Source organism: Mycteria americana, chromosome 15 (assembly GCF_035582795.1).
Source record: "Mycteria americana isolate JAX WOST 10 ecotype Jacksonville Zoo and Gardens chromosome 15, USCA_MyAme_1.0, whole genome shotgun sequence".
Lineage (NCBI taxonomy): Eukaryota > Metazoa > Chordata > Aves > Ciconiiformes > Ciconiidae > Mycteria > Mycteria americana.
The window spans coordinates 7,340,233-7,366,493 of NC_134379.1; the positions used below are offsets into that span (position 1 = coordinate 7,340,233).

At 41.5% G+C, this 26,261-nt stretch overlaps 1 protein-coding gene across 1 annotated transcript; it reads left to right on the forward strand.

Moving 5' to 3' along the window:
* The first annotated feature begins 817 nt into the window (after positions 1 to 817).
* On the forward strand, positions 818 to 25,616 carry LOC142417243 (merlin-like). The gene is made up of 19 exons (XM_075517738.1): positions 818 to 880; positions 3,964 to 4,197; positions 5,672 to 5,789; positions 7,576 to 7,701; positions 8,070 to 8,192; positions 11,913 to 11,996; positions 12,807 to 12,875; positions 13,092 to 13,174; positions 14,423 to 14,498; positions 14,957 to 15,094; positions 16,841 to 16,915; positions 17,718 to 17,831; positions 18,275 to 18,397; positions 18,985 to 19,202; positions 21,698 to 21,800; positions 22,561 to 22,688; positions 23,286 to 23,436; positions 24,126 to 24,335; positions 25,376 to 25,616. The coding sequence occupies exons 2-19, from the start codon at positions 4,190 to 4,192 to the stop codon at positions 25,409 to 25,411; spliced, it is 1,983 nt and encodes a 660-aa protein (XP_075373853.1). The 5' UTR covers positions 818 to 880; positions 3,964 to 4,189; the 3' UTR covers positions 25,412 to 25,616.
* Positions 25,617 to 26,261: the final 645 nt, after the last annotated feature.

Here is a 26,261-nt window from a genome sequence, read left to right on the forward strand (position 1 = left end):
TGCTTATCCATAGCCTGGTAGAAATTCAGTTTCTGTAAATCTGTATCTAAAATGGAGGGTTGAAAAAAAACTTACAAACTGAATAATGGCAAAAAAGTCTTGACTTTGCCATTGCTTTTGAGGTAATGTGCTCTTGGCAGCTCATGGAGCTTGTGGTCTCTGTTTCTGTGACTTCAGGCTGAGGCCATCCCTTTTTTATTTAAATGTGTTCATTTATCTTTTTCAGCTGGCAAGTATTTTGGCTGCTGCCTGCTTTTCAGGCTTGTTCTCTTTAGGCATTATTGTCCCATCATCTCTCACCACAGGAAGAGGGCAGGTAGGGAATTGTATTTACTTAATAGGACAACACTGTGCAGCTTCCCTTTTTAAGGTGGCTGGGTGTGCTGAGAACAGGCTGTTCTTTGTATGGCTGGAGACACTATTAAAATAGTTTGATCAAACATTATTGAAGGAGTTATTTGGAAGTTCATTATTGGTTCTGACAGATATCCAAGTCAAGATTCATGGACTTCTCTTATTTTAGTGCCTTATTGTGTGAATTACAGTGGAGAGAAGTTGGGAGGAGTCTTGCTGGCACAGGCAGGAAATGGTTAAGAGCCTTTCATATCACCTGGGAAAGCAATTCTTTGATTTTTCAGAGGGCGCTAACATGCTGCAGTTCATAGGAAACAAAGGAAAGGGGATCAAGTATAAAAGTTGTTCTTGGATTTTATTTTCAGTGGCAGAACTTGCGAGGGCTGGATATTGATGTCTGCTGAAAAATACGGAATTTTGGATTAAAAAGAATTTTTTTTTCTTCTTATCTTCATTCAGAAAATGATCTGTGAAGTAAGCCTTGATTCTAACTGGTGACTTAGATAACTTCTTTTTAGATTGAGAGGTAAGAAAAACCTTTATGTTGCTGACCCATTTTAAAACTGAATTCTTTGCTTAAATTGTTACTTGGGCAGGGCAGGAAGCACGGGCAGAAGTGTGAGTCAACAACTGTAAAAAGCCCACAACGCTTTCCTGTATTGTCTGCGTTCAAATTGCTTACATTAATTTCTGAGCTTAAGTACAGAAGTTTGGGAAATGGGAGAAACATGAGTCAGGGGAATTTGTGATTAAGAGTTGCAGTAAATATTTCAGCAATGACAGGAGACTTTCAAATTGTAATAGTATCTATGTTAATGTACTTTTGCAGTTGATGCTTCAAGCATCTTCTATTGGTGGCTCTTAAAGTACTTTCCAAACCTTGTTTCTTTAAACCACACTGCACTCCCAAGGGTTTTATATTTCCAGCTCGTGTAAGGACTTTGCTAGCAGGTGGTACAGTTGCTACCCCTGTGTATGTGCTGATCCTTAAGGGCAGGCTGCTTTTGGGGATACAAGAGAGGGGTCCCACAATTGCCATTAATTCCTAGACTTTCTGCAGCTCAGACTAAGGAGGTCTCACCTTAAAAAGTGCTGCTGGCTTTTTTTGTGCGTGTGAAAACGGATGCTTTTTCACTTGAGTGTGGCTGACCAAAGTGTGATTGGATGGTAATAGCTCATGCACAGTTGTCACTGAGAGCAAGTGCCATGTGAAGGGAAATCTTTATATCCTGTGGAGAGCCCTGCAAACCATCCATTCACTTCGGAAATGCTAAACTGAAAGTAAATCGTACTCTCACTCTTGGGAAGGTTAATTACACCTTGTTTGTTGAGATATTTCTCTGTGTCTGTCTCTAATGTACTGAATTCTGGTGGATTTATTGAGTTTTTTTTGGGGAAAGCTGATTTAATTTTCTTTCTCTTTGTACTTGTTAGTTAATACTGTAAGTAAGTGGTATCTGATGCGTGGGGTATTTCCCATTTCAATAGTGTGCAGCGCGGTGGTGTAACACGACTGCCCATCTAGTGCTGTGATACAGATAAGCATCAGTCCTTGCAAGAGTCGCCTTGCCAGTTCTTCTTGCTATTGTCTGCTGTTCCCAGTTTCCCTTGCACCCCTGCGTTTTGCTCGGGCACTAGTTTCTCATTGTCAAGAAGGGAGAAGACCATGATCCAGTCAGAGTTGGTGGATGTCAGTTGGACATGAACATGGTAAAAGGCAGAGTCAGGACCACTTAGTTCCTGCAAATTATATTCCTCATCACTGCATTTCCATTCCCCTCATCAAGCAAAGCTTTTATCATCTTTCTATTGGTTTTCATAAGGTGCAGGAGAAGCTGTGGACTTTCACAGCTTTTGAACTATCTGTTCCCAGATTGTGGCTGGACAGGAATCTTTTATCACCCCGCCCTATTTTGGATTAATGTGTTATTTGGTAAGGTTATGACATGCTCTGATCTATCACATTTTGCTGCTTCTGGGTCTTGAGCTTAGATCTGTGTGGCAACTGCAGAAATAAATCACTGGAGCTCAGTGACAGAAACTTAATCTTGAAACACGTTGCACATGATGCAGTTAAATGTTGTTATTAGCAGGGATCTAGAGAGTGGATTGCTTTTGCATTTAAACAAAAGATTGCAAACCCAGATAGTCTTATTCGGCAAGATTTCTCTTATTCCCAAAAGTTATTTTTCTAAAACCTTGACTGTTAAGTGCTTTTGCTTATGTAGTCAGTATCTGACATTCATTTAAGCTATTCAGTGTGAAAACCTTTTCTATTTCTTTACCAGTGCTATTGGTTAAAATGCAGTTTACATTTCTTGGGAAAATTTGATATTCAAAAATGTCTTTTCACTGTGAGTCAAATGTACTTTTCCATGGAATAAAAATTCTGGAAAGGAAAAAAAATGCTATTGGAAATGTTGAACAAATTATATTGTCATTTCAACCAGGTTATACAAGAAAAAAGAAAGAACTTCAAAGTAAAAATGAAGGGCTCTGGTGTTTTTGTCATATTTTGAGACAATTAGTACATTCTTCTGCAGTTGTTCAATTTTATCTGTTCAGCATTTTCCATATGAAACTCTTTTGAGAATGTTCTGTACTGGCCTTAACTCCAAGTTCCTGTTTAATTCAATTGGCCGTTTCAAATTACATATTAAAAAATGAATTATGAAGCTTTTTTCTCTTCTGTATTCAGCCATTGGTGTTTCTTCTAGAACTAATAGAAGAAGGGGTTGTTTCCAGTATTGTATAGTAGTTTGTAGTTCTCATGCTTTAACTGCTGAATCCAGTGGTACAATTATTTACAGTAAATCCCTGGTTTTGAAGAAAACTGGACAGGAAAGACCTTTGGAATGTAACAGGTTAAAATATAATTTTGCTGTTAGCTGTGTTGCAGCTTGCAGATTAGGGATCAAAAAATTACTGGAATAATTACTGCTGTTTCGGATGCCTTCACATGATGCTCTCTTTGTCAATATTACTGTGGTCACATTACACCATGCTACTATGGTCATTTTTTGGTTTTTAAATATTCCTTTCCCCTTAATTGAAAACACTTTTCTATGCTAAATAGAAAAGACCTGAGCTCTACTTAGTAGTGTGCACTGAGGTGTTGCCTAAATTATAGAGGAAACGCAAGATCTGTTTTTCAGTCCTCTAAAAAAATATTCCCTGAGGACAAGGGGGTGCCCTGGGGGTGATGGGATTTGGGCTCTGGATATGCCTATCCCTGAAGCACCTTGGCTTGCGCTGATTCTCAGTACTGTGAACTGGCCTCTCCTGGGACTGGTGGCAGGCGCCAGCAGAAGGACCAGCTTGGGAATAGTGCTTTGAGAGCATGTAGTTCCCTCCAGTCTTGAGGTGGGAGCAGATACGGTCACACTGTTTTGGATAGAAGTTCAGAAAGGTAGAAATTCCATCCTATGCTTTTCCAGCATCATAATGTTCTTATTGTTAGTGAATTTTTCTTAGTGTGCAACCTGTCTGTAATTTAATTAAGCCCATTATTCCTTGTCCTAACCATTGTGGTCATGAAGAGCTGACATTATAATGCCTTGCCACACTTGTCCCTTCTCTGTACTAACTAGTACTTTCATTTTACCACAGATTATTTTCTAGCCCTGGGATCTCCTTTGGATTCTCTCCAGTTAGCCCATTATTTTTCCTGAAGTGTGTTGCTGCAAACTGAATGAGACTTCAGCAGAGCCAACTGAGGGAGAGGACTCCTCAACTAGTCTCAATGGTGTCAGAAAGATGAATTTCCTCCTGAGCTTTTCTTCCCCACTCTGAGGTGTCTCAAGTACTTGTTCTCAACTCTTCCACTGATGTCCATATGATTTGGTAACTAACTCATCTGTTCTCTGCCTCAGCTTCCCTACAATTTGAAAAGGAAAACATTTTACCTCCTATTTAGCTACTTGAAGTTTTTGGATGAGGGGCATGTAGAAAGTAAGTGGAAAAGAATCAGTACATTTGCAAGCCAATTTAGAGCTCAGCAGAAGCAAAGAAGGGGACAAGGTATCTTATAAAATCCTGGAAGGTAGACAAATGGAACTTTTCAGTTTAAACTAGAACTTTATTTTGGAATTCCTTAAGGAGAGATTGGAAGTCTGCCACGCTGTAATAGTCTTATATTGTAGGAAACCAAGAATGCCTCAGTCTCTTCTTGACCTGTGTAGTTCACAGATACTAACTAGGTTGTGCAAATCTGAACTGTTAATTTTACAAAGTAAAAACCAGAAGAAAACTTTACAGACTGATTTCCTGTGCTCAGAAATAAACATGAGAACTGCATAGTGCAGATTCACGCTATCATTTAACCCCAACTTTCAACATTTGGTTTGAATGGTATCCACAAACCCCTCGTGGCTGTGGAAATAGCAAGTCTAATCAATTTTCTTGACGGCATGCAGTCAATCGCATTTAGAACAGAAGATTTGTAAAGGAATTTTCTGTAGGCTTCTGCAAAATTAAATTCATTTCACTTCACAAGAACTCCACTGGAAAAATCTGTGTTCTAAATAGCTTTCATCATTCTGAGTTAGTATGCCCAAGAGAACAGGGTAAATTCAGCTTAATTTCACTGCATATATTCTTGGCATTTGTATCATTTCAGGGAGTTAAGATGTAATTTTGTAAAGAAACTCAATAGGTTAGTTGCTCAAGGAGCCATAACTGATGAAAAAGAATTGAGTTGGATTTGATATCATAAGGTTTTGCTGCATGATGTAGCTCTCTACTGTGTTTTACAAGTGGAGCCTCTACTGATGCATTTGGTGTTGGTACATACGGCAGAGACCTTTACTGAGAAAGGGAATTTTGCTCGGATATGGAAAGGAGATGAGGAATGTCATATTTCTGTTGGCATTATTCAAAAGCCAATACTTTTATGAAACCGTAAACATTCATCCATTGCAGAGTTTTGTTGCAAGAGACTGCTGAATTGCATAGATGGAGGGGATTGTATGGAGCACGAGGGCTGGATTGGAGGTTCCCTAGATGTCCTCAGTCATAGTGAGAGGCAGACCCTTGGATCTTACAATGTAAGGTGTGAATGAAGTTCTTTCTAGTACTGTAGGAACCCAGTGTTTGCCAAAGTCTGAGAGGAAAGACAGGAATTACATTTTGGAGCAATTGATTTTTAAGGAGCAAACTAAATGTTTTGTTTCAACATCCTTTCTTATAGTCTTGGACACAAAAATGCATATTTAAAGGTGACTTTATTTGGCAAGTTTGGACTCATTCTACTTTGGAATCTAGCCAAGAAAATATTACTGAATTTCCAGTCCTAAATGTAATGCAGATTTGATTTCAGGTGTGGCTATCCTCATGAACTAAAGAATATGTCCATCCGAGGCTTGAAGAAGAAACAACCAAAGACTTTTAAAGTCAAAATTATAACAGTGGATGCTGAAATGGAGTTCAGCTGTGAGGTAAGAGTCCTCAGCAGAATGCTAGAAAGATGGAGACTGACCTTTGTATTAGCAAGACATAAATTTAAAAAGTTCGGATTATCAGTTCATGGATGGTCTTAAAACTGATATATTGTTGTTAAAAACAATGGATTACTTACACTCAGATGCATTCTTCTGTTAAACAACTCTGACTATTCAGAATTTAAAGCTGTTTCCATGAAATCCATTTGACTGTGACATTGCTAAATTAGCAGTAGGCCTGCTGTCTTCATAAGCATTCCAGCATGTGATGCAGGGCTTGTTTGTAAGTATACCTACTTCTCCACAAAATTCTTTTTTTTGTGACATGGCTCTTTAAGACACTGCTGGCTTGGATAAAGAAGTCTGGTCAGAGCTGTTCCTAAGATGTTGGTTATAAAATAATTTATAAAATGGTACTTTTGTGCTCAGTTGGTCCGGGACATTCTCTTCACATGTGATTTGCCATTTGTAAACTCCAGTTTATTTCTTTAGCTACAATGGCAGTTTACATCTCTGGGCAGAAAAGAAAAATGATCAAATGAAACAGCTAGCTTTTCTTCTATTAGTTATAGCTATCTAGTAAATTGGATAGAGAAATCATGACTGCAGAAAAATATGGAAGAAAACAAATATAGCAAGTGATCAATTGCTAAATGAATTGGGCTGCACTATTGAGGAGACAGAACGGTGCTTGATTAATTCCTAATCATCCAGCAAAGCAAAGACAGACATACAGTTATTCTGAGGAGCTGGAAAACTGAGGTCCAATGGGACTGGCAATTCTAATGAGAGACTTGATTGTCTTGTGGGACATTTAGTATTTCATTTACTGGGTCCCTCAGAGATGGAATAGGTTAGTCACAAGCAGTGCACTTCTGTGACTTACTGATCTAGAATACTTGCAGGCAGACTTGTGAAAATAAAGGATTTGGAAAATTTGATTTAGCGACCAGAGTCCTTGTTATGAAATCCAGCTTGATGTACTCCTTTAGCTATCTGTCCCTTCTCCCCAAATATTGCTCTCTTTCTGGAATGATTTCCTGCCTTCCATCCAAATATTGCCCACAAGTTCTTTTGTTTGCCATTAAGTTTTTAGCGGCTGACCCATGCAATTAGACAAAATAAGCTTTTTAACATGTAGCCAAACAGAAGAAATTGATGTGCTGCCTCTTCAGTGAAAAAATGAGATGTCATATGTGTGTGAATTTTGGGACCTTTAACCAAAGTTTCTGTTCTCTATGGAGCTTGGCTAGTAAATTACTCTAGAAGACAGGCTCCTGTTCATTTAAATCAGAGTAGCATGAAGGCTTGGCTTGGTGCCACTGAAATATGAGGTATGTGAAAGGTGGATTTGCTTTGATTGTTTGGCATTTCTAACACTGTGTCCTGACACTCCTTTGATTTCCCCTGGCCTTCGCAGTCTCTCCAATTTGTATGAACTATTGAATAATATTTTTACAAATATTAATAAAGACTTGCCATGTCCTAGGAAATCAGTAGTACAATCCTCATTCCCTGTGCTCATAAAGTGCATGATGCTGTGGCTAAATGACTACAGCTGCTCTGTGAATGCTTCTCTGGAGGAGAGGAAGAGGAGGTAGAGCATTGTAACTATTGCACCTTTGCTGTAGACAGCAGCAGGCATATTTCATTGAAAAGCTAGAGGTGAAATAAGAGTTCATAGGAGAAAGGCAAATGGTAGCCTGGTTTGCTTGACTAAAACATAGCAAATTCATTCAAGACGTACCTGTTTTTTGTAATTTTCTTTTTCTTTTTCTTTTAGATGAAGTGGAAGGGAAAGGACTTGTTTGATCTGGTGTGCCGAGCGCTTGGTTTAAGGGAGACTTGGTTTTTTGGCTTGCAGTACACAATAAAAGGAATGTGCACCTGGTTAAAGATGGACAAAAAGGTATAGGAAACAAAAATAACAGCATGGCAATTTTCTACTTATAAAAAGATTTCCTTTTTTTAGCACAGGAGCTAAAGGAATGTGTTACATGACAAGTCATAATTTCAGATGATATCATTTTTTTAAGACTAAAGTTCGTTGTGTTATTTGGTCTGATTGCTTCTATCACATTTAGCCTGAAGTATCACACACCAGTCGCTGTATGCACTGATTGCTATTAGATTAAAGCTCACCATTGCCCTTCCTTCTAAAATATGGAAAGGCTGCTTTAAGTGGATTATCGGCTGCTTTCTGATTTTTCTCTGGAATATTATTATGAGACACTTATGTACTATTTTTGCTGCTGATTTTATTTTATATTTAAACAGGTTTTAGATCAAGAAATCCCCAAAGAAGATCCCATTAGCTTTCATTTTTTGGCTAAATTTTACCCAGAGAAGGTAGAAGAGGAACTATTACAGGAAATTACCCAGCATTTATTCTTCCTTCAGGTCAGGAACAGTTTTTAACCATGAATTCCTTCTGTATTTACCCCAGTCCTTTTGTATTGTCTTTGATCTTGTTGGCAGCTGTTAGTCTTGGAATTATTCTGCTGGCTTCAGCTGTATCAGTCTCTGTAAAGACCTCCTTTTTATGAAATACAAATATCTCTCCTGACTGCTGTGGTTTTGCGTACTGGTAAACTGAATGTTGTTTGCCTTCTGCAGGTTTTTGTTCTCTTGATGGCTTCTTTTACTGTTTGTGCTAGGAATGGGAATTAAATTGAGACCTGTATTTTCATGTAAAATGACTCTTACACCTAGCAGTTTGGGTGATAATTCCACATCTGGATATTCCAGACTTGTTTTGCTCCTATAGTATGTATTTAAAAAAAAAAAAAAACATGCAAGGCTGGCACTGCTTGAAGAAATGTGAGGCTTTTGCCCTAACTGGTTAGTGCTGAGAAGTATAAAGTGAAGCCATCACTTAGCAGCTTCAGAAGTTATCTTGAGGACTATGTCATCTGGTCTGCTCTGGCTGCAGCTAAGTTGGATGGAGAGAGTCTCAACAGCTCCTTGTCATTGTTGTCTTAGACATGCTGGTGTAACCTCTTGTGTAACCATTCCCTAACCTAGTTCTTTCAAAATGAGCAGAATTAGAAGAGACCTGTTATTAGATGTACGCACTGTGTGGGGAAGTGACTACCCAAGCAATTAGGGTGGCAGTTGTGAAGGTGGAGAAGAGGGAAGGAATGGTGATAAGCAGCTGGGGACAATAAGCTTTTTCACCCATATCAGCTGCAGATGGAACAAGACCTGGGAATACAGCCTATCCCTGAAACTAAAACTTGAGTTCCTAAAAATAGACCAGGTGGTTACTGGGAGATGTTGTTGTATATGACTGTAGAAGGCACAATCACTAGAAAATAAGAACTCCCTAACCTGTCCCTCTTAAATCTTCATTTTGGATTGTAGGGGGGAAAAAGATGATAGAATTTGATAGCCATTCTGAAATACAGGTTTGTTCATCTAGCCAGTTTCAAAAGGAGTAGAGCAGCATATGCAGCTACGACTCAAACAGAAGATTCACCACAGTGTGTGATCCTTTTAAAGACAAAGTCTGGAGGCATCATCATATTGTCTGATAGGCCCTGGATGAGAAGTGCTGGTCCCTTGGTATGGTGTTGGTATTCTTCTGAAACGTCTGGACTTGCACACACTGACTTCTGCCAGTCAAATTAGCCAGTTTGAGTTGTCTTCCCTACGCCATTGAACTGAGTGCCTGCTACTCATGCTAGCAGAATAAATCCCCAGCCCTGACAAATCTTCGTTACCGATAACAGAACCTATTTCAGCTCTGCCATAGGGGCAGCTACTGAGGAGCTGCAGGACAGCAGTACTGTGCTCAAGAGCAGAGTTGTTAGCTGTGTGAACACAGCTTGGTCTGTACACCATGGAGGTTCTTAGAAATTTACAAATTTCCATGAGATGGAAGCCAGTAAAAGTAATAAAGTTAACCCTACACATGCATTGATGCTAGTAGATTTGCAGAGGCAGCTTTCTTATTTGCCACTTGGTTTTCTTTTGTCCCAGAAATTGTTAGGGTTCTCTTCACTCCATGAAAAAGTAGGTGAAAGAGCAAATTCCTGGAGTACAGTGCTTCAGGATCAAAATAAAGATGCATCAACCAGGAAAAGCCATGCTGCGGCTTCATAGCTGCAGCAACAGGCTGTAGCTGTAGCGATAGGTATACAAGCATTGAGTTTTGGATGGTCACTTGTTGGTCAGCTGTTTGTTCCAATGTCTATGACATCCAGCTTCTCTCTTGAGTTGCTGTGGAGTCCTCTGCAAGTTACAGCCTTCTGGTGTGTTGCTTTATTCTGGTAGCTTTCAGCAGTATGTGTCTGTGCAAGTAGATAGGGTGTATGGAACAAATGCAGTCTGCATCTGTAAATAAACACAGTAAATACACTTGTTCCCTGAGGATGATGTGTTAATGAAGTAATGGGGAAATGCTGTTGTTCCAAGGGTTAATATACTAACTAGAACTTCATCCAGAACCCTTAACTACTTGGTGATTTGTTTCTTAAGCTAATTTTTGGAAAGGAATGAGAGGGGCAGAACTCTTTCCTAGTCTTTTAATCCTGATTTTTTTTTTTACTTTTTCTTTCCTCCTTGAACCTGCCTTGACTAGCAGATATGCAATTAGCAAATTCTTCTCATTCCAAAGTAGAAAAACAAGACTGAAACAAATTTGAACTTGCAAAGTTTCCTGACTATAAGAACTTAAGATCACACCTGGATGCTAATAGGAAAAACATGTACAGACATCTGGATGCCTACAGATTTCAGCTCTATTGACTATTCAGACCTTTACAAATTAATGTGGCATAACAGCTTTTTGCAAAATGTGTGAATAAATGTAAATGACTAAAGCTAAATGTTGTCTGTTTAAAGATTAGGTAATTTGCTCCTTCATAAAGAAGTATAACATAATGTCCTTGTAAGAACTGATCAGAAAAAAACCCCAGATACTTATGGGGGATTTATCTTAAGTTGTTCTAAATTTTGAAATGTATGATTTGCACCATGGAGTATGAAAGCTGGAGCTTTCCAATTTGGAATAAAAGTCTTTTCAGTCTTTTCATTCTTTCCATTTTAACAGCTTAGAATTTTCCCTGTACTATAACTCAGGTTCATATATTGTGCTCACCAGAGACTAAATTTAAAAGAAAAACTTTCTTGATGGTTCATTTCAGTTCACAGTACCTACAGTGCCAAAGTGTATTTGTAAAGATAGCTCAGTGCTATCTCAAGTAATTTTTCTTTTTGGAAATGTTTAAGACTGTGCATTATGCAAAATTTTCTTGTCTTGTGCTTGTTAGTAGGCTAAATACATTACACCTGAGAGGAGGGTTTGTGAAGATTAATTTCCCCTTCCCTCTAGGTTTTCAAGTAAAAATTACTGAATTGATTTAAAATCAAGCAACATCTTACAAACTATTACACCTCTGATCTTGGTAGCACCATAGATTATTAAAATGAAAAGAATGTTAAAAGACTCTTACCATTTATACTGGGCTTTTATTTTTAAGCCCATATATTTTTGTTGTGCTTAGACCACTGTAATTGAATAAATTAAGTGCTCTATTAGTCAGCTTCCCTTTGTGGGGTCTCCTTTATTCTCTCATTCTGGAAAGCTTGAGAACATACTATTACGGTTTTCAGTATGTCTCTGTCCTTGGCAATATTAGTCAGCTGGACAGCCCTGAGCAATCTGGTCTAGTTGGATCTGTTTTGACTAGATGACCTCCAGAGGTCCCTTCCAACCTAAAATTTGATGTTTTACATGTTATAAGGCTAAGTTTTCCAGCAGGAAGAAAAAGAAGAATTGTTAAAAGGCATGAAGTACAGACAATAAAATTCATGATTTATAACACATTCTTTTTCAGGACTCCTTATATAAATGTGTGGAGATAGCCAACTGGTATTTCTATGAACATAGAATTAAAACAGTTTAACTTTCAAAAGTTGGGGTTTTTTTCCATTAAATGTAATGCTAAGTAAAGCCTTCCCGTGTTTCTGAATGCCATTTTATTGTTGCTGTTATTAACTCATAATGGTGATGTTTGGTGCCAAGTTATAGTCCGGGCATGTCTAGTCTCATTTCAAGCCTGACATAAGTCCAGAGCTTGAGCTTCTTTAACTTGCTCCCTCTTTCTCTTGATTTAGGTTAAGAAACAAATACTGGATGAGGAAATCTATTGTTCTCCAGAAGCAACAGTTTTACTGGCTTCTTATGCTGTTCAGGCCAAGGTTTGAGCAAAGTGGTGCTCTTTTTTACTTTTTTTTTTTAACCAACACATATACATGGTGGTATGTAAAACACAGCAGTGTTAAAATTTGCTATTAAAGAAGTAGGTCATCCTGGGAGGTACAGGTGCAGCTAGAAAAATAAGCATTAGATGCCACTACAAGGATTTTGGTATTACGTACTATGCTTTCACAACTTAGGGGATTTCTTCGGACCTAACATTTTAATGTAATCTTTCTCCCAGCTAGAATTATTTCCTGTTGTTTTAAAAAATGTCTATGGATACAGCAGGTGCTGAGACCAGAGCTCACAATGGAAGGGCATGATGTGTTTTAGTATCTCTTGGACAATAGTTCACTTCATGCCACCAAGAGCCAAACTTACACAATGGCAGGAGGCGAACACAAATTCTTAGCAGGGCTGGCCCCCTGCAGCACCCCAGCCTATATGCAGTAGGCCATAGGGGTAGGGGAGCTTACACTCCTGAATGTACCCTGTAGTTCAGAGAAGGGTATGAAGTAATGGGAGACTCCTTCATATCTGTGGTTACCGAGAGCTGCAGGTTAGGACTGAAGCCTAAGGTTATAGGCTGCCTTAGCGGCTGTATTGGAGCCACGTGCATAGCACAAAGGCTGGAAGTAACTTCCGTGGACAGTTCAGATGAGGGGAGCCTGTTTATTATGTGTTACCCTGTATACAGGAGAACCAAACCAAAATCTGTCTCAAGCGATCGCATCAAACTTATGCAAGCAACAAGTTCTTCAGCATTCTGCATCTAAGAAACTGAACTATCTTTTCTTTTCTTGGGACAGTATGGTGACTATGACCCAAATTTTCATGAGCCAGGCTTTCTAGCCCATGATGAACTTTTACCCAAAAGGGTAAGTATTCTGTATAAAACCAGATCTTTGAATCTACTCTTTGAAGCACAGATATTGCTGTGGGACTAACCAGAGCATTAGAAACTGTTTGTGTTTGCCCTGAACTTGGCAAAATGACCAAGCTGTGAACTGCATTGCTGCATTCATGTTGCTTGGGAGAGGCAGCACATGTATTTGTATCTTCAAAGGAAACCAAACTCCTTCCTTTCTCTGTAGGTCCTCAGGCAGTATCAGCTGACAGCAGAGATGTGGGAAGAAAAGATTACTGCTTGGTATGCTGAGCACAGGGGTATTGCCAGGTATTGAAATAATTTCATTCTTTGGAAATCCCATACATTTCAGTAACTGGTTATTTGCTGTCTTCAGTGAAATTTGGCTTTTGTAGAGTGAGCAAAGAAATATTGGTTTCCAAGCTGTGATGTTAATAGGCTAATTTATAACTAAGGATAAAAACAGCCACTCATCTGGGGTAAAAAGTGTCTTGTGTAGGGCTCCAAGTGCTTGTAAACTGGACTTGCTTTGAAGTGAACAGAGAAGCTGAGGGCTCTTGCAGAGTTTCACAACCAAACATATCTGAAATAAGAGTCCTGTCTCATCAGAGTCCATGTATGCCAGCAGAGATAAGTTCCTGCAGAAAGTTTGAGCTGTGTTGAATTTGCAGTTAGCCCTGAGAGATTAGTGTTTTCATTTAAGGCCGTTACTACCTGGAGTTTCTGGTGTCTGCCCTATGCGGCAGCTGCCTTTCTGGAGCCATATCATGCCAGTCTTCCCCTAGAATAAAAGAAAGAATCTGATATATTTTATACCTTGTGAAAATCATGGCTCAAAAGGGTGTCAGCGTACTTAGCAAGGAACCAAAACAGTGAAGACATGGCATTATAGTTCCAGGACTCAGTTTTGGTGCTAGTCCATGTGGACATTCAGCTACTTCTAACACATTCAGCGTGCCTGGAAATTCAATTAAACAAGAAGTAGGAGCTGTTGGCACCCAGCGGCAGCCTTTCCTAATATTTCAGTTCGATTTTTCTTTGGCTGTTCTAGATGCTTCTTAGCACTGTTTTTACCGAATATTTTCCTCAAGACTTATTGATACCTCACCTTGAAGGGAGAAGAACGGTGGGTGGAGGGATTCTCACCCTTCTTTGGCCTGTGCCCAAAGCTCTGTTTAGAATTTGTTCAGGACTTCTTTCTCCATGAACTCTATTTCCTGAAGGAAATAGCCTTATGTTGTGGAAAACAATGGTAGGGTAGGTCTCCAAGATGTAATAATGATGGAGTGGCAAAACTAACACAAGGATAAGACTGGACTTGAATTTTAATAAAGATTGCGCTATACATGATTCAAAATAGGTACAGCTTTACTGTCTTTATTCTGTAGAGATGCTGTTTTTATTATCCTTTTTCTATTGTTGAGAGTAAGATGGCAAAATTAAAGAAAGTACAAAGAACCGGATTGCCTGTTCTTTTCTAAGTGGGAAATGTAGAGTCAGCTAGGACAGAAAGGTTGGAAAGGAATCTCCAAGTATAATCATGGCATTATTCTCTAGGGATGAAGCTGAGATGAACTACCTGAAAATTGCCCAAGACTTGGAAATGTATGGTGTCAATTATTTTCCAATTGCTGTAAGTGCTTTATTTTTAGCAATTTTCAGTTGCTGTAGATGGTGGTACTGTCCTTTTAAAATCCTCCAGGAAGTTTGGAACTGGGACTCCTGACTTCTGCTTTTCTTTGCTGATGGTGGGCTGTGTACTGATTGTCCTGACTTGGTTGACTTGCCTCCTAGATGAGTAGGTGAATAAAATGGTTAAGGTAAATGTTTTACAATCTGACAAAGGTCTTAAGTAGTTCTGGGTATGTAATAGGAAGAAGGAGAAATAAACTGGAAGTTTGAACTGCTATAGTCAACCTAGAGGACTGGGTTTATGAGCTAGCAGTGACAACATTCATAATATTTTGTGGAAATATCAATTTCCTAAAAATACAGATAAATATCAGTGTATTAGAATAAGTATGGTTCTTGCCTGTGGTTGTTTAATGTCACCATAAATGATGACTTTTACTGATGCCTATTGTTTTTTAGCAAAACAAAAACCATACAGATCTCCTACTTGGAGTTGATGCCAAAGGTATTCATATCTACAGCATTAACAACAGGTTCTCTCCAAATAAGTCGTTTGAGTGGAGTGCTATCAGAAACATTTCCTATAGTGAGAAAGAGGTATGATGGCTTTGATATATTATTCTTTTTATATGGGCATGGGTGTGGACTGGGATTCTTGGAACAGGCTGAAAGCTGTCTCTGTTTAAATAATTTGGGGGAGAAGGGGAAATCCTAGGGAGCTTTGTTACAAAACTAAAAATAACAGACCTGCCTTTTAGATGTGCTGCATAACCTCGGTTCCCCTAGGAGCCAGAGGCTGCTCTGAGCTCTCCAAACTTGTGGAGCCCACTGTTCTGGTTCCTTCCCTGCTGCTTGTCCTCTGCAAAACAAGTGTGTTGATATCTGAAAAAAAGAGATATTATGAATGCCACTGCGACTAGCTTCTTCAGTTATCTCAGCAGGAATTAGATGATCTGTAAAGACTTAATGCCATTTTCATATGCAGAAGCTGTCCTTGTAGATGAGGTTTGAAGCACACTGGCAAGAGGAGACATGCAGGGAGATGTACATATTTTTCTGCCTGAATTCTGCCAGTTTGTCAGTGCATGATTTCAGTCTTCACAACCCTATCGTTGCAATTTCACTGTGATTTCAGAGCCCATCTTTTACTTGTAGAAAGTACAGTGGGGAGTGGGTGAAATTTAGTCTCACCACAAATCATGTGGCTACATGGAAGGCTATAATCAGAAAAAACAAAACTAGAAAAACCACATTGGTAGTGGAATACCTGGAATTTATCAGCTAAAGGACAGCACAGCCTGTTCCATTTTCTGTGGGCCTTCTGAAAAACACTGAGGATGAGATTTGCTGTCCAGAGTTAGATGTGCATACATTAAACCAGGCAGGGCAGCCTACAGGAGTTCTGCCTCAAAAAAGTTTTTGGTCCTTTCATGACATTAAACTTCTCTGGTCTGTGAATAAACTGCTTTAACTCCCTATTGTTGGGAAATTGGGCAGCTCTATATTAAAGCTCCACTATATTCAGTGACACATTCACAGCCCTGCTCCTCACAATGCAACACATCCAACCAGTTGTTACCTACGGGGTGAAACGAGCTGTAGGACATTATGATCTTGGTGACTCAGATGGCCTGAAATTATACATTGCATTGCAGATGAATTATAGGAATAGAGTGCTAGCTAACCCATGAGTCACAGAAAACAGGATCTTAAAGAATGGAGCCATATTTTGTTATGCAGCCAAACCGAGCACAACATACGGAGTGAAACGCTGTGTATTGACCTGGCAGCATGAAAGCCCTTCATGTCCTCTGGAAACAGCTTGGGAGATAGGACTGAAAATGTGAGAAAGCAGGAGCTCCAGGACTGTTACTGATTGTCAGAAGAACAAGTCCTTCAGACCCTCGATACATTTTGTTTATACCTGTAATCATTGGTATTCAGAGAGGTGTTTCACGTCCCCCTGGCTTCAAGAACATGACTGCTTCTGGGGATTAGTAATATATTCTGTTTTCCTGTTCCAGTGTTCTTAGTTTGCAATGCACAGGTGGTATTATTATGAAAACCACCATCCAAACTGGCACTGGGGTGGGTCTGTGGGAGGCTTTATCTTCTAACAGCCTGCTACGGGAGCAGGTGAGGAACCTGTGTAACAGCAGCCCTGGTTCTGATTCTTTTGAGCAAAATATTTTTGCATCACTCCCCCCGCATTTGTGGCATAAATCACTGCTTCGCTAGAGGGAAGTGGAGATGGCCTAAAGTTTGCATTAGTATTAATAGTTTCAGCTTTGTTTTTCCTCCTTCTCACTGTGTTTCCTTTCTTTTTTTCTTTTGCCTGTACAGTTAACTATTAAACCTCTTGACAAAAAAGCAGAAGTCTTCAAGTTCTTTTCCTCTCAACTCAAGGTGAACAAATTGGTAAGTGTCCTGCTTTCCTTTTTTAAAACTGAGCCTGGTAATACTGACTGAGAAATCTGAATACAGCCTGGTAAATCTGAGTGAGAAATATTGTTTGTAAAACCTATGGAGAGGCCAGGGAGCATTGAGTTTCTGCATGTGTTTTCCTGAGGATTGTTCTGTCTGGGAAGTCAGGGTGCATACATTTCTTCTCTCTGGGAATGGGAGATGATGGGTGGAAAGCGAGATGTGAAAGAAGGCCCAAATCACAAAGGGAAATCCAGATGCTGGAAGGGGAGGATGAGTGTATGGAAAGGTGCAAAGCCACTGCAGCATCTGCCTATCTGGCTGCTGTGGGTTCTTAATCAGCTACTGCTGCTCCTTTTCTGGGAGAAGCAACTAGGAAGGGACCTAATCAACTGGCTAATTGTATCATCACTGATTGCTTCCTAACAACCACAGGGGCTGGGTCACTTCTCAGTGAGCTTGTGGAGGGGCCATCACAGGTGACCATTCCCACAGCTACATCTTGTGTACTCTTGGCCTAGATCTATTGCCTGTTCTTATTCAGGAAAATGGAACCAGAGAAGGATGAAGGATAGAAGGAACCCCTCATCCTGTTAGGAACTTTTCTAAACTATTATGTACCTGGATATGAGCCTGCCCTGGGTGCTGATTTTCTTGGAAGGGAAGCAACTGCCAGCACTTGTGCTGAAGTCAGAATTGTCAGCTTCCCTCCTGTGAGGTCAATGTGGGGCTCTTTGTCCCTCTGGCTGGGGCACAAGTACATCAAAATCGCATTTGCTTTGCTTTTCCTATCCAGATTTTGCAGTTGTGCATTGGAAACCATGACCTATTTATGAGGAGAAGAAAAGTGGACTCAATAGAGATCCAGCAAATGAAAGCACAAGCCAGGGAAGAAAAAGCTAGAAAAAAGGTAGATTCTTTCTGCTCCTCTATTGTTGAAAACACTGATTATTATTCCAGCAGGTGCCCTTGCTGTCCATGCATTGCATCAATATGTGTGTGGGAGGTGAGAAAGTGCAGCGGGATTGAATGTGGGAACACCTCTACTGTGTATGCAGCATCTGAGGATGTAAGTGATGTTTATGAAACTGAATAGGCGATTGCAAGGATTTGGGGTACATAACAGATCGATCCAAGTGCTCTCCCAGCAGTCTGAAATAACCAGTATTACCTGTTAGAGGAGTTCAGTGCTGCAAAAGTGCAGGCAGCTTCAGCATTGCATCTCTGGTGAATATCAGTCTACCAGCTAGAGAGCAGTGCGTTATTCACTAGATTCATTTGCTGTGCTGCCTCAGGCCAAGTTGAGATTCTGCTGCAAACCCACAAACGTAGTATTGCTCATTCTGTTTCCAGATGGAGAATCAAAGGCTGGCCAGGGAGAAGCAGCTCCGAGAAGAAGCTGAGCGAGCCAAAGAAGAGCTGGAAAGGCGTCTTTTCCAGCTGGAAGATGAAGCCAGGCAGGCCAACGAGGCCCTGGTGAGTAGCACATTATTCTGAATATTCTTGTGCTTGATGGGCTTTCTTGGTTTGGAAGCTTCTCCCCCTCCCCCCTCATGGCTCCTGTGAGACACCAGGAATTATGGCTCGGAAAAGGCTGGAGAGTTTGACCACTGGTGGAGAGGGCATGCTGGAATACCTGAGAACTCTGGTCTGCCATAACTTCCATTTGCTGTGAGCCATTTGCTCCCTGTATTTGGTTCACAGTGCTTTCTTCAGGCAAAGAGGGAAGAAAGGAAGCAACCTTGGAGCTGAAACTGGGAGAACGGGCATGGTCCACTGGCAACTGAAGGGGCCAACGTCAATTTTTGGTTGATGTCTTTGTCCAACTCTAAGCAAATGTGTCTCCTTGCTTTGTAGAGGTGAGAGGCAGGAAGGAAGTTAGGCAGTTCTGGAGCAGAGGAGGAACACCAGACCCTACAATTATGTTTACTATACTTTTTATTTTAAGGAATAATATTTTTATCACTTGATCTTTTGGGGAAAGATGTCCTCTTCCTGACTGTCTGCAGGGGTGATTTTGTACATGCTAGACAGGGTAACTGAGAGAAATTGTTTCCTCTTAGCTCCGATCCCAGGAAGCAGCAGAGTTGCTGGCTGAGAAAGCTCAGATTGCAGAGGAAGAGGCAAAATTGCTGGCCCAGAATGCTGCAGAAGCTGAGCAAGAGCGACAGAGGCTGGAGATCACGGCTCTGAAAACCAAGGAGGAGAAACGGCTGATGGAGCAAAAGATGCGGGAGGCAGAGCTGATAGCAGTGAAGCTGGTGAAGGAGTCTGACCGAAGGTTAGATTTGCTTGAGTGGGGTTGTGTGGTCCTGTTGTGGTTTAACCCCAGCTGGCAACTAAGCCCCACACAGCTGCTCGCTCACTCCCCCCCGGTGGGATGGGGGAGAGAATAAAAGTGAGAGAACTCAGGGGTTGAGATAAAGAGAGTTTAATAGGTAAAGCAAAAGTGTTTGCATGTTCCATAACACTGTGCTGCCTGAAGATGCAGAACAGACCAGTGTTGACAGAGGATGTTTAACCTTGCTATTACAGAATCACAGAATCGCACAGGTTGGAAAAGACCTTTAAGATCATTGAGTCTGACCATAAACATAACACTGCCAAGCCCACCACTACACCATGTCCCTAAGCACCTCATCCAAACATCTTTTAAATACCTCCAGGGATGGCGACTCCACCACTTCCCTGGGCAGCCTGTCCCAATGCTTGATAACCCTTTCAGTGAAGTAAAATTTCCCAATATCCAGTCTAAACCTCCCCTGGCGCAACTTGAGGCCATTTCCTCTCGTCCTATCACTTGTGACCTGGGAGAAGAGACCGACCCCCACCTCTCTACAGCCTCCTTTCAGGGAGTTGTAGGGAGTGATAAGGTCTCCCCTCAGCCTCCTTTTTCTCCAGGCTAAACAACCCCAGGTCCCTGGTCCCCCCCCAGGTCCCAACAATCAGCCTTGTGCTCCAGACCCTTCCCCAGCTTCGTTGCCCTTCTCTGGACATGCTTCAGCCCCTCAATGTCTCTCTTGTAGCGAGGGGCCTAAAATCGAACACAGCATTCGAGGTGTGGCCTCACTAGTGCCGAGTACAGGGGCACGATCACTTCCCTAGTCCTGCTGGCCACACTATTTTTGATAAAAGCCAGGATGCCATTGGCTTTCTTGGCCACCTGGGCACACTGCTGGCTTATATTCAGGCAGCTGTCAACCAACACCCCCAGGTTCTTCTCTGCCAGGCAGCTTTCCAGCCACTCTTCCCCAAGCCTGTAGCGTTGCATGGGGTTGCTGTGGCCCAAGTGCAGGACCTTCCACTTGGCCTTGTTGAACCTCATACAATTGGCCCCAGCCCATGGATCCAGCCTGTCCAGATCCCTCTGCAGAGCCTTCCTACCCTCAAGCAGATCAACACTCCCGCACAACTTGGTGTCATCTGCAAACTGACTGAGGGTGCACTCGATCCCCTTGTCCAGATCATTGATAAAGATATTAAACAGGACTGGCCCCAACACAGAGCCCTGGGGAACACCGCTTGTGACTGGCCGCCAACTGGAGTAAACTCCATTCACCACCACTCTTTGGGCCCGGCCATCCAGCCAGTTCTTTACCCAGCGAAGAGTACACCCGTCCAAGCCACGAGCAGCTAGTTTCTCCAGGAGAATGCTGTAGGAACCAATGCCAAAGGCTTTACTGAAGTCTAGGTAGACAACATCCACAGCCTTTCCCTCATCCACTAGGCGGGTCACCTTGTCATAGAAGGAGATCAGGTTGGTCAAGCAGGACCTGCCTTTCCTAAACCCATGCTGGCTGGGCTTGATCCCTTGGTTATTCTCTACATGCCATGTGATGGCACTCAAGATCTGCTCCATCAGCTTCCCTGGCACCGAGGTCAGGCTGACAGGCCTGTAGTTCCCTGGGTCCTCCTTCCGGCCATTCTTGTAGATGGGTGTCACATTTACTAATCTCCAGTCAACTGGGACCTCCCCAGTTAGCCAGGACTGCTGGTAAATGATGGAAAGGGGCTTGGTGAGCACATCTGCCAGTTCCTTCAGTACTCTTGGGTGGATCTCATCAGGCCTCATAGACTTGTGAGTGTCTAAGTGGTGCAGCAGGTCACTAACCCTTTCCCCTTGGATTATGGGGGCTCCATTCTGGTCCCTGTCCCTATCTTCTGACTTGGGGGGCTGGGTACCCAGAGGACAATTGGCCCTACTATTAAAGACTGAGGCAAAGAAGGCATTAAGTACCTCAGCCTTTGCCTCATCCTTTGTCATGGTGTTCCCTCCCCTGTCTAATAGAGGCCAGAGATTCTCCTTAGCTTTCCTTTTGCTGCTAATGTATTTGAAGTATTTTTTTCTTGTCTTTTACAGTAGTAGCCAGATTGAGCTCTAGCTCGGCTTTGGCCTTCTGCTTGTTTTAGGATGCTGCCAAAAAGCTTGCCAAAATAAAGAGCAGATATGTTGCACCTCTCCCCACCTCAGGGAGGATCTCTCACAGCCTGGAGAATCTGTATCAGCAGATCATAACTGAGCCCGTGGAAATTAGGAGTAAGAAAAACATGTTAATTCAGCCAGTTTGTGCAGAATTGTCTTTGAAAGCATGTGTCATGCTGTGTCCAGTTAGTTCTCCATGTGACCATCCGACCACAAGTGTCTTTGGGTAAAGGAATCACTCACAGTAATGGATCTTGTTCTCTGGAAGCTAGTGAGGTGCATAGCTCTGAAATCCATGTGTTGATCTATACTGGAAATCATCAACTGTTCATGTCAGGCTATTTTTCTTACAGAGCCAAAGAAGCAGAGCATCTGAAACAAGATCTACATGAAGCCAGAGAGGCTGAACGGAAAGCGAAGCAGAAACTCTTAGACATAACCAGGCTTAATTATCCTGTAAGTTTCTGCTCTGCTGGACACCACTTCATCTTCAGAGATAGTCAGATGTTGATTGCATTTTTATAGCCCCCATCAAGCTGAGTAGTGGCATGTCTGTATCCAGCTGGGGGACAAACACCTATAGGACCAGCTGGTGCTTAAACACAGTGTAGGTAGGATGGAAGTCGTATTTGTTCAGGGCAGTGAGTCAGGATGATAAGGATGGTGAGACAACAGTAAAAAACAGGACTGGTGTTGGGACTTAGTGAACAGAGATTGTATTGCCTGCATTTGTGCCTAATACTGACCCTGTGCCATCTCAGTCAGGCAGTACTTTGTGGAGGTGGCTGTACTGTGTGAGTCAGCTGTGTTGTCCTAGCATGTGAATTGCCCATCAGTACCATCTTCCCAAAAGCAGATGAATTACCCATCATCTGCTTTTAGGCAAAGCTGTCTCCAGCAAGAAGGTGGCTCTAAGGCTGTGTGCCCCAACTCCCTCTTCTGCTCCAGTCTTGCTGAGAATGGATTTCTATTCTCTGCTGAAATAGATACTGCAGCCAGGATACTACTCTGCCCTTGGATCTGTGGGTTGTGGGCTTCAGCAGTTCATCTGGGGCCACTCGGGTAGAGGGGAAGGGCTGCAGGAGCATCTGTGTGTCTCAGAATCCATGGGTAACTTATGAAATGGCTCAGCATGGCATTCTTGCAGAAGCTGGGGAGATAAACCCAAAATCAAACAATCAGATCTTACTGACAGCGCTTGTGTTGCCTCTTTCAGCACATGGTCAATTACCCACAATACTCGCCAACTGACACCAGAGATGCCAACTTTGACAAAGGATCCATAAAGCTGGATTTGAAGGACATTGACCTCAAGAGACTATCCTTTGAGATAGAGAGAGAGAGGTATCAGTATTATTGTGGTGTAAATAAATGAGAATGTTAATAATGGAAAGTATAGAAAGGGAAAAAAATAATCTCTGAGAATCACAGTTCATCCTTTGGACAACTCAGGATGGCCTCCTACTTGTGCATATGGCTGGAGGCCTTTTACTGAGCTGGTGTGGATTATGTCTGTGTAAGACTAGCTATTTACACAGAGGGAGAGTGTTCTGGTGGCATCAAGCCATGACAAGTCCAGAACCCTTCTGTCTTGGAGAGCATTATGCAGGGGCAAAGTACTTCGCCGGAGTAACAGTGTGTTAGAGAACAGAAGTTTCCCTCTAGTGTTGAAGTATGGTATTGTTTGGATCTAATACCTCGAGAGACTTTTCCTCTCTTGGTCTGGAAGGAAATGCTGGGTAAAAAGTTACTAAGTGTGTGAATGCTGAAGGGTGGAAGTGAACCCCCTTCTCACTGGGCCAGGGGAGTCAGGCTGACATGTGCAAGACTTCATTTTGCCTTTCAAAAAACCAAAATGAAACAAAGAACTTCCTCTCTTCTCCTTCCACACACACCTGCTCTTGAGCTATGTCATGCCAATAAGCTTTTTGTCTCCCATAGGCTAGACTACTTAGAAAAGAGCAGAAAATTCGAAGATCGACTGAAAGAACTGAAGTCTGAAATTCATGCTTTGAAACTAGAAGAAAAACAGTCTGGGCTTTACTCTCATTGGAATGAAGTACTGGGATCCTTGGATCGCTCCTTAGGAAATGTATGTACCCTAGATACCTGCCACTTTTTCCAGCATGAACCATAAAAGAGAATAGTGTGGGTGTGCCAAAGGTAGTTGCTGTATTTCAGTTCAAGGCACATGCTTTAGTACCCTTGATAGTAAAATATTAAAAGTGTGAACACAGACAGGGAAAATTGATGTCAAAACAAAATCCAAGAAGTTTTTTCTGGGCAGGATAACAGTACCATAAGCAAAAAATAATAATCTTATTTTACAGATGATGAAATCACAGTAAGGGTTTAAGGTCTTGGAGCAAACTAAATTGTTGTAACTTAATAGCACATTTAAATGTGGCTCCTCATAGTTTGCATCACATTCTCATTCATGTGCTTTGTGGTTGCTAAAAGTCATAAAAGTCTTGGTGTATTTTTTTAAGGCAGTGAGGAACTAAACCCAGATTTTTGTCATAAGTTTCTTGTTATTTATATAAACACTCCAGCCTCTTCCTCAACCAGTGCAAGAATAGGGCTGGCTTTGTCTTTCCAGGTTGTTCCACATGTAGCAAAAATGGCTCTGAGTCAACGGTTTTAGGGAGAGGAGGGAGGCTTGGAAAAACTGTGAGGGAAGATGGCCTTTATTTTCTGACTATGCATCTGATGTTCTTTTTGGCTTAATGAGTGTTGATATAGAGAGGGTATTAAATTTCCATGTGTTCTTTTCTTTTAAAGACCCCATCATGGATGAAAACCTTCGAAGCTGGAGATTCATTGGATATAAATCTTCAAAGACCTTTCCCTGCTTACTCGTTAAATACTACAAGCAGCTGGCCTTGTACCAACAAAACTCAACACACAGTGCCAGTGGAAAAGTCATCTTTTCAAGCAAATTCCTTGGTTGCCAACAGCATGGGCACAGGAACCAGAAAACAGATTATAAAGGTAATCGGATTTGTAAGTAAATTCCCAAATGTTGACTAAAAGTTTAGAGTTCAGAGAGGTAAGGAACGGCTGGCTTTAGGGACCTGTTCTGTCCAGCTCTGTCACAGCCTCTCAAATGACGAGTCAATGCATGGCTGTTGCATGAGTTTGGAGACCCTGCATTGGGGCACCATTTGGAACTGTTTATAACTTGAGGCCACCTGTTTTTTCTCACTTATGATCTAAGCTGGAACGTAAAGCTGTAAGCCTTGGTAAATGAAACAGAGATGCCCGTATGCAGTAGGAGGATTTGTGTTTAAATTTTATTTGTATCAGCCAGGCTTGGCAATGTGAATGTGCTCTCAGGTATAGAGAGCTTAAAACATACTGTGCCTGTCTTCTGGTTTTAAGGGGCAGGGAGTAAGATAGCAATAAGTGCCTAGACTTCCAGCAGTTCAGTTCTCTTCTAATGTGATCCCTGTCAAAGAGTCCTGAAGAGGCAATGAGCTGGGTCTTATGAAAAAACAACCTGCTTTTAAATTTTACTAGAATGGAGAATCTAGTATGCGTTCAAGAACAACTGTAAGGGCGTGCGGTCTTGAATAGTGGGAAGGAAATCAGCTTTCTCTAGGCAGTGCTAAATGTGCAAGGTATTGGGAATAAAGAAAGCTTGATGTATTTGCTGCTGTTTTATATGAACAAAACTGAGGGGGTTTAGGATCAGTTAGAGGCTCTGGTATATAACATTCAAGACCTGAATCTTCAGGGTTGTGTGCTTAGAGCGAGAAGGAACACAGCTGAGTGTGGCAAGCAGCAAGCAAGATGAGGAAGCAGCTTTCTCTAACACAAGGAACAGAAGCAACTTTTAAGACTAACCTAATCCAAATAGCAGAGGTGAGACAAATATGCTTGTTTCAAGAAGGAAGAAAAAGCTATTGCAGGGCATCTTGCAAAAGGCTCCAGAGTTGGAGATAAAGGAGGAACTGGACCAAAGGGAGTTACTTCGTTTTAAGTCGGAGTTCAGGGTGGAACTAATTTTTCCTATTTGATTTGCCTTGTAGGTTCAGCAGCATGATTCGGATGTGATCTACATTTGAAGCCTCTCATTTCCTTACCAGACTTGTAGAACCTGGTGGCCATCTTTGGCTGCTGCAAAACGCACCTATACGAGGACACTTGCGCAGCTCTGCCTGCTGACAGGCATCGGCATAAGAGACGCGGTACTATAGCTAGAGCGGTGCCATTCAGCTTCCAAGCAGATAACAGAAGCTGGGAGCACTAAAACTGCCAGTGTAAAATGGCTAGTGTCTTTGGGTACAATGGTAAACATACAAACCCAGAGGATTGTTGTTTACTACTTATGCACTTTTGAAGAAACACTTTATACTTCGCTAAACCTTCCTCCCCCAGGTGTTTTTACACACTGACTTATCAGTATGGTACTCTACTTTTGTAGAAAGGATGCTAGACAGCAAGTGTCCAGGAAATGTTTGGGATGAGAAAAAAAATTGTACATGAGCTTGGTGTTTACCTACACAATAGACTAATTATGGTTTTGGTTCGGTCCATGGGACACGACTCCCACAGAGCTGCTCAACATCTTAGTGTTTGCCTGCCAAATATTTTCCTTTTCCTCCCCAAACGCTTCTTGGTTCACTTAATTGATTTGCATTTCTCTGCGAGAAATCTCTGCTTTTAATTCCAGATGTAGAAGTGGACATCTTCAAATACCTCTCGTTCCTGGGGGAATCTTTTGTTTGGAATGCAAAGCTTCTGTTCTCTTTACAGTTTCTCACTAGATCAAGCACTTTCTGTTGCTTTTGCTGCTCCAGCAAACTTTGCATACATTAACTTGTTTCTCATTTCTGTGTAACGCAGCTTCCAAATTAGACAAAGACAAAAGATGCTATTGGTGTCTGCTAAAGTTGGACTTGTTTCTGATGGAGA

Bases quoted from the DNA above. Each gene is read 5' to 3' on its own strand.
- LOC142417243 (XM_075517738.1), top strand. The intron at 17,832-18,274 runs GTAGATTCTTTC...TTCTGTTTCCAG, and splicing joins AAGAAAAAGCTAGAAAAAAG to ATGGAGAATCAAAGGCTGGC. The intron at 22,689-23,285 runs GTATCAGTATTA...TGTCTCCCATAG, and splicing joins TTTGAGATAGAGAGAGAGAG to GCTAGACTACTTAGAAAAGA.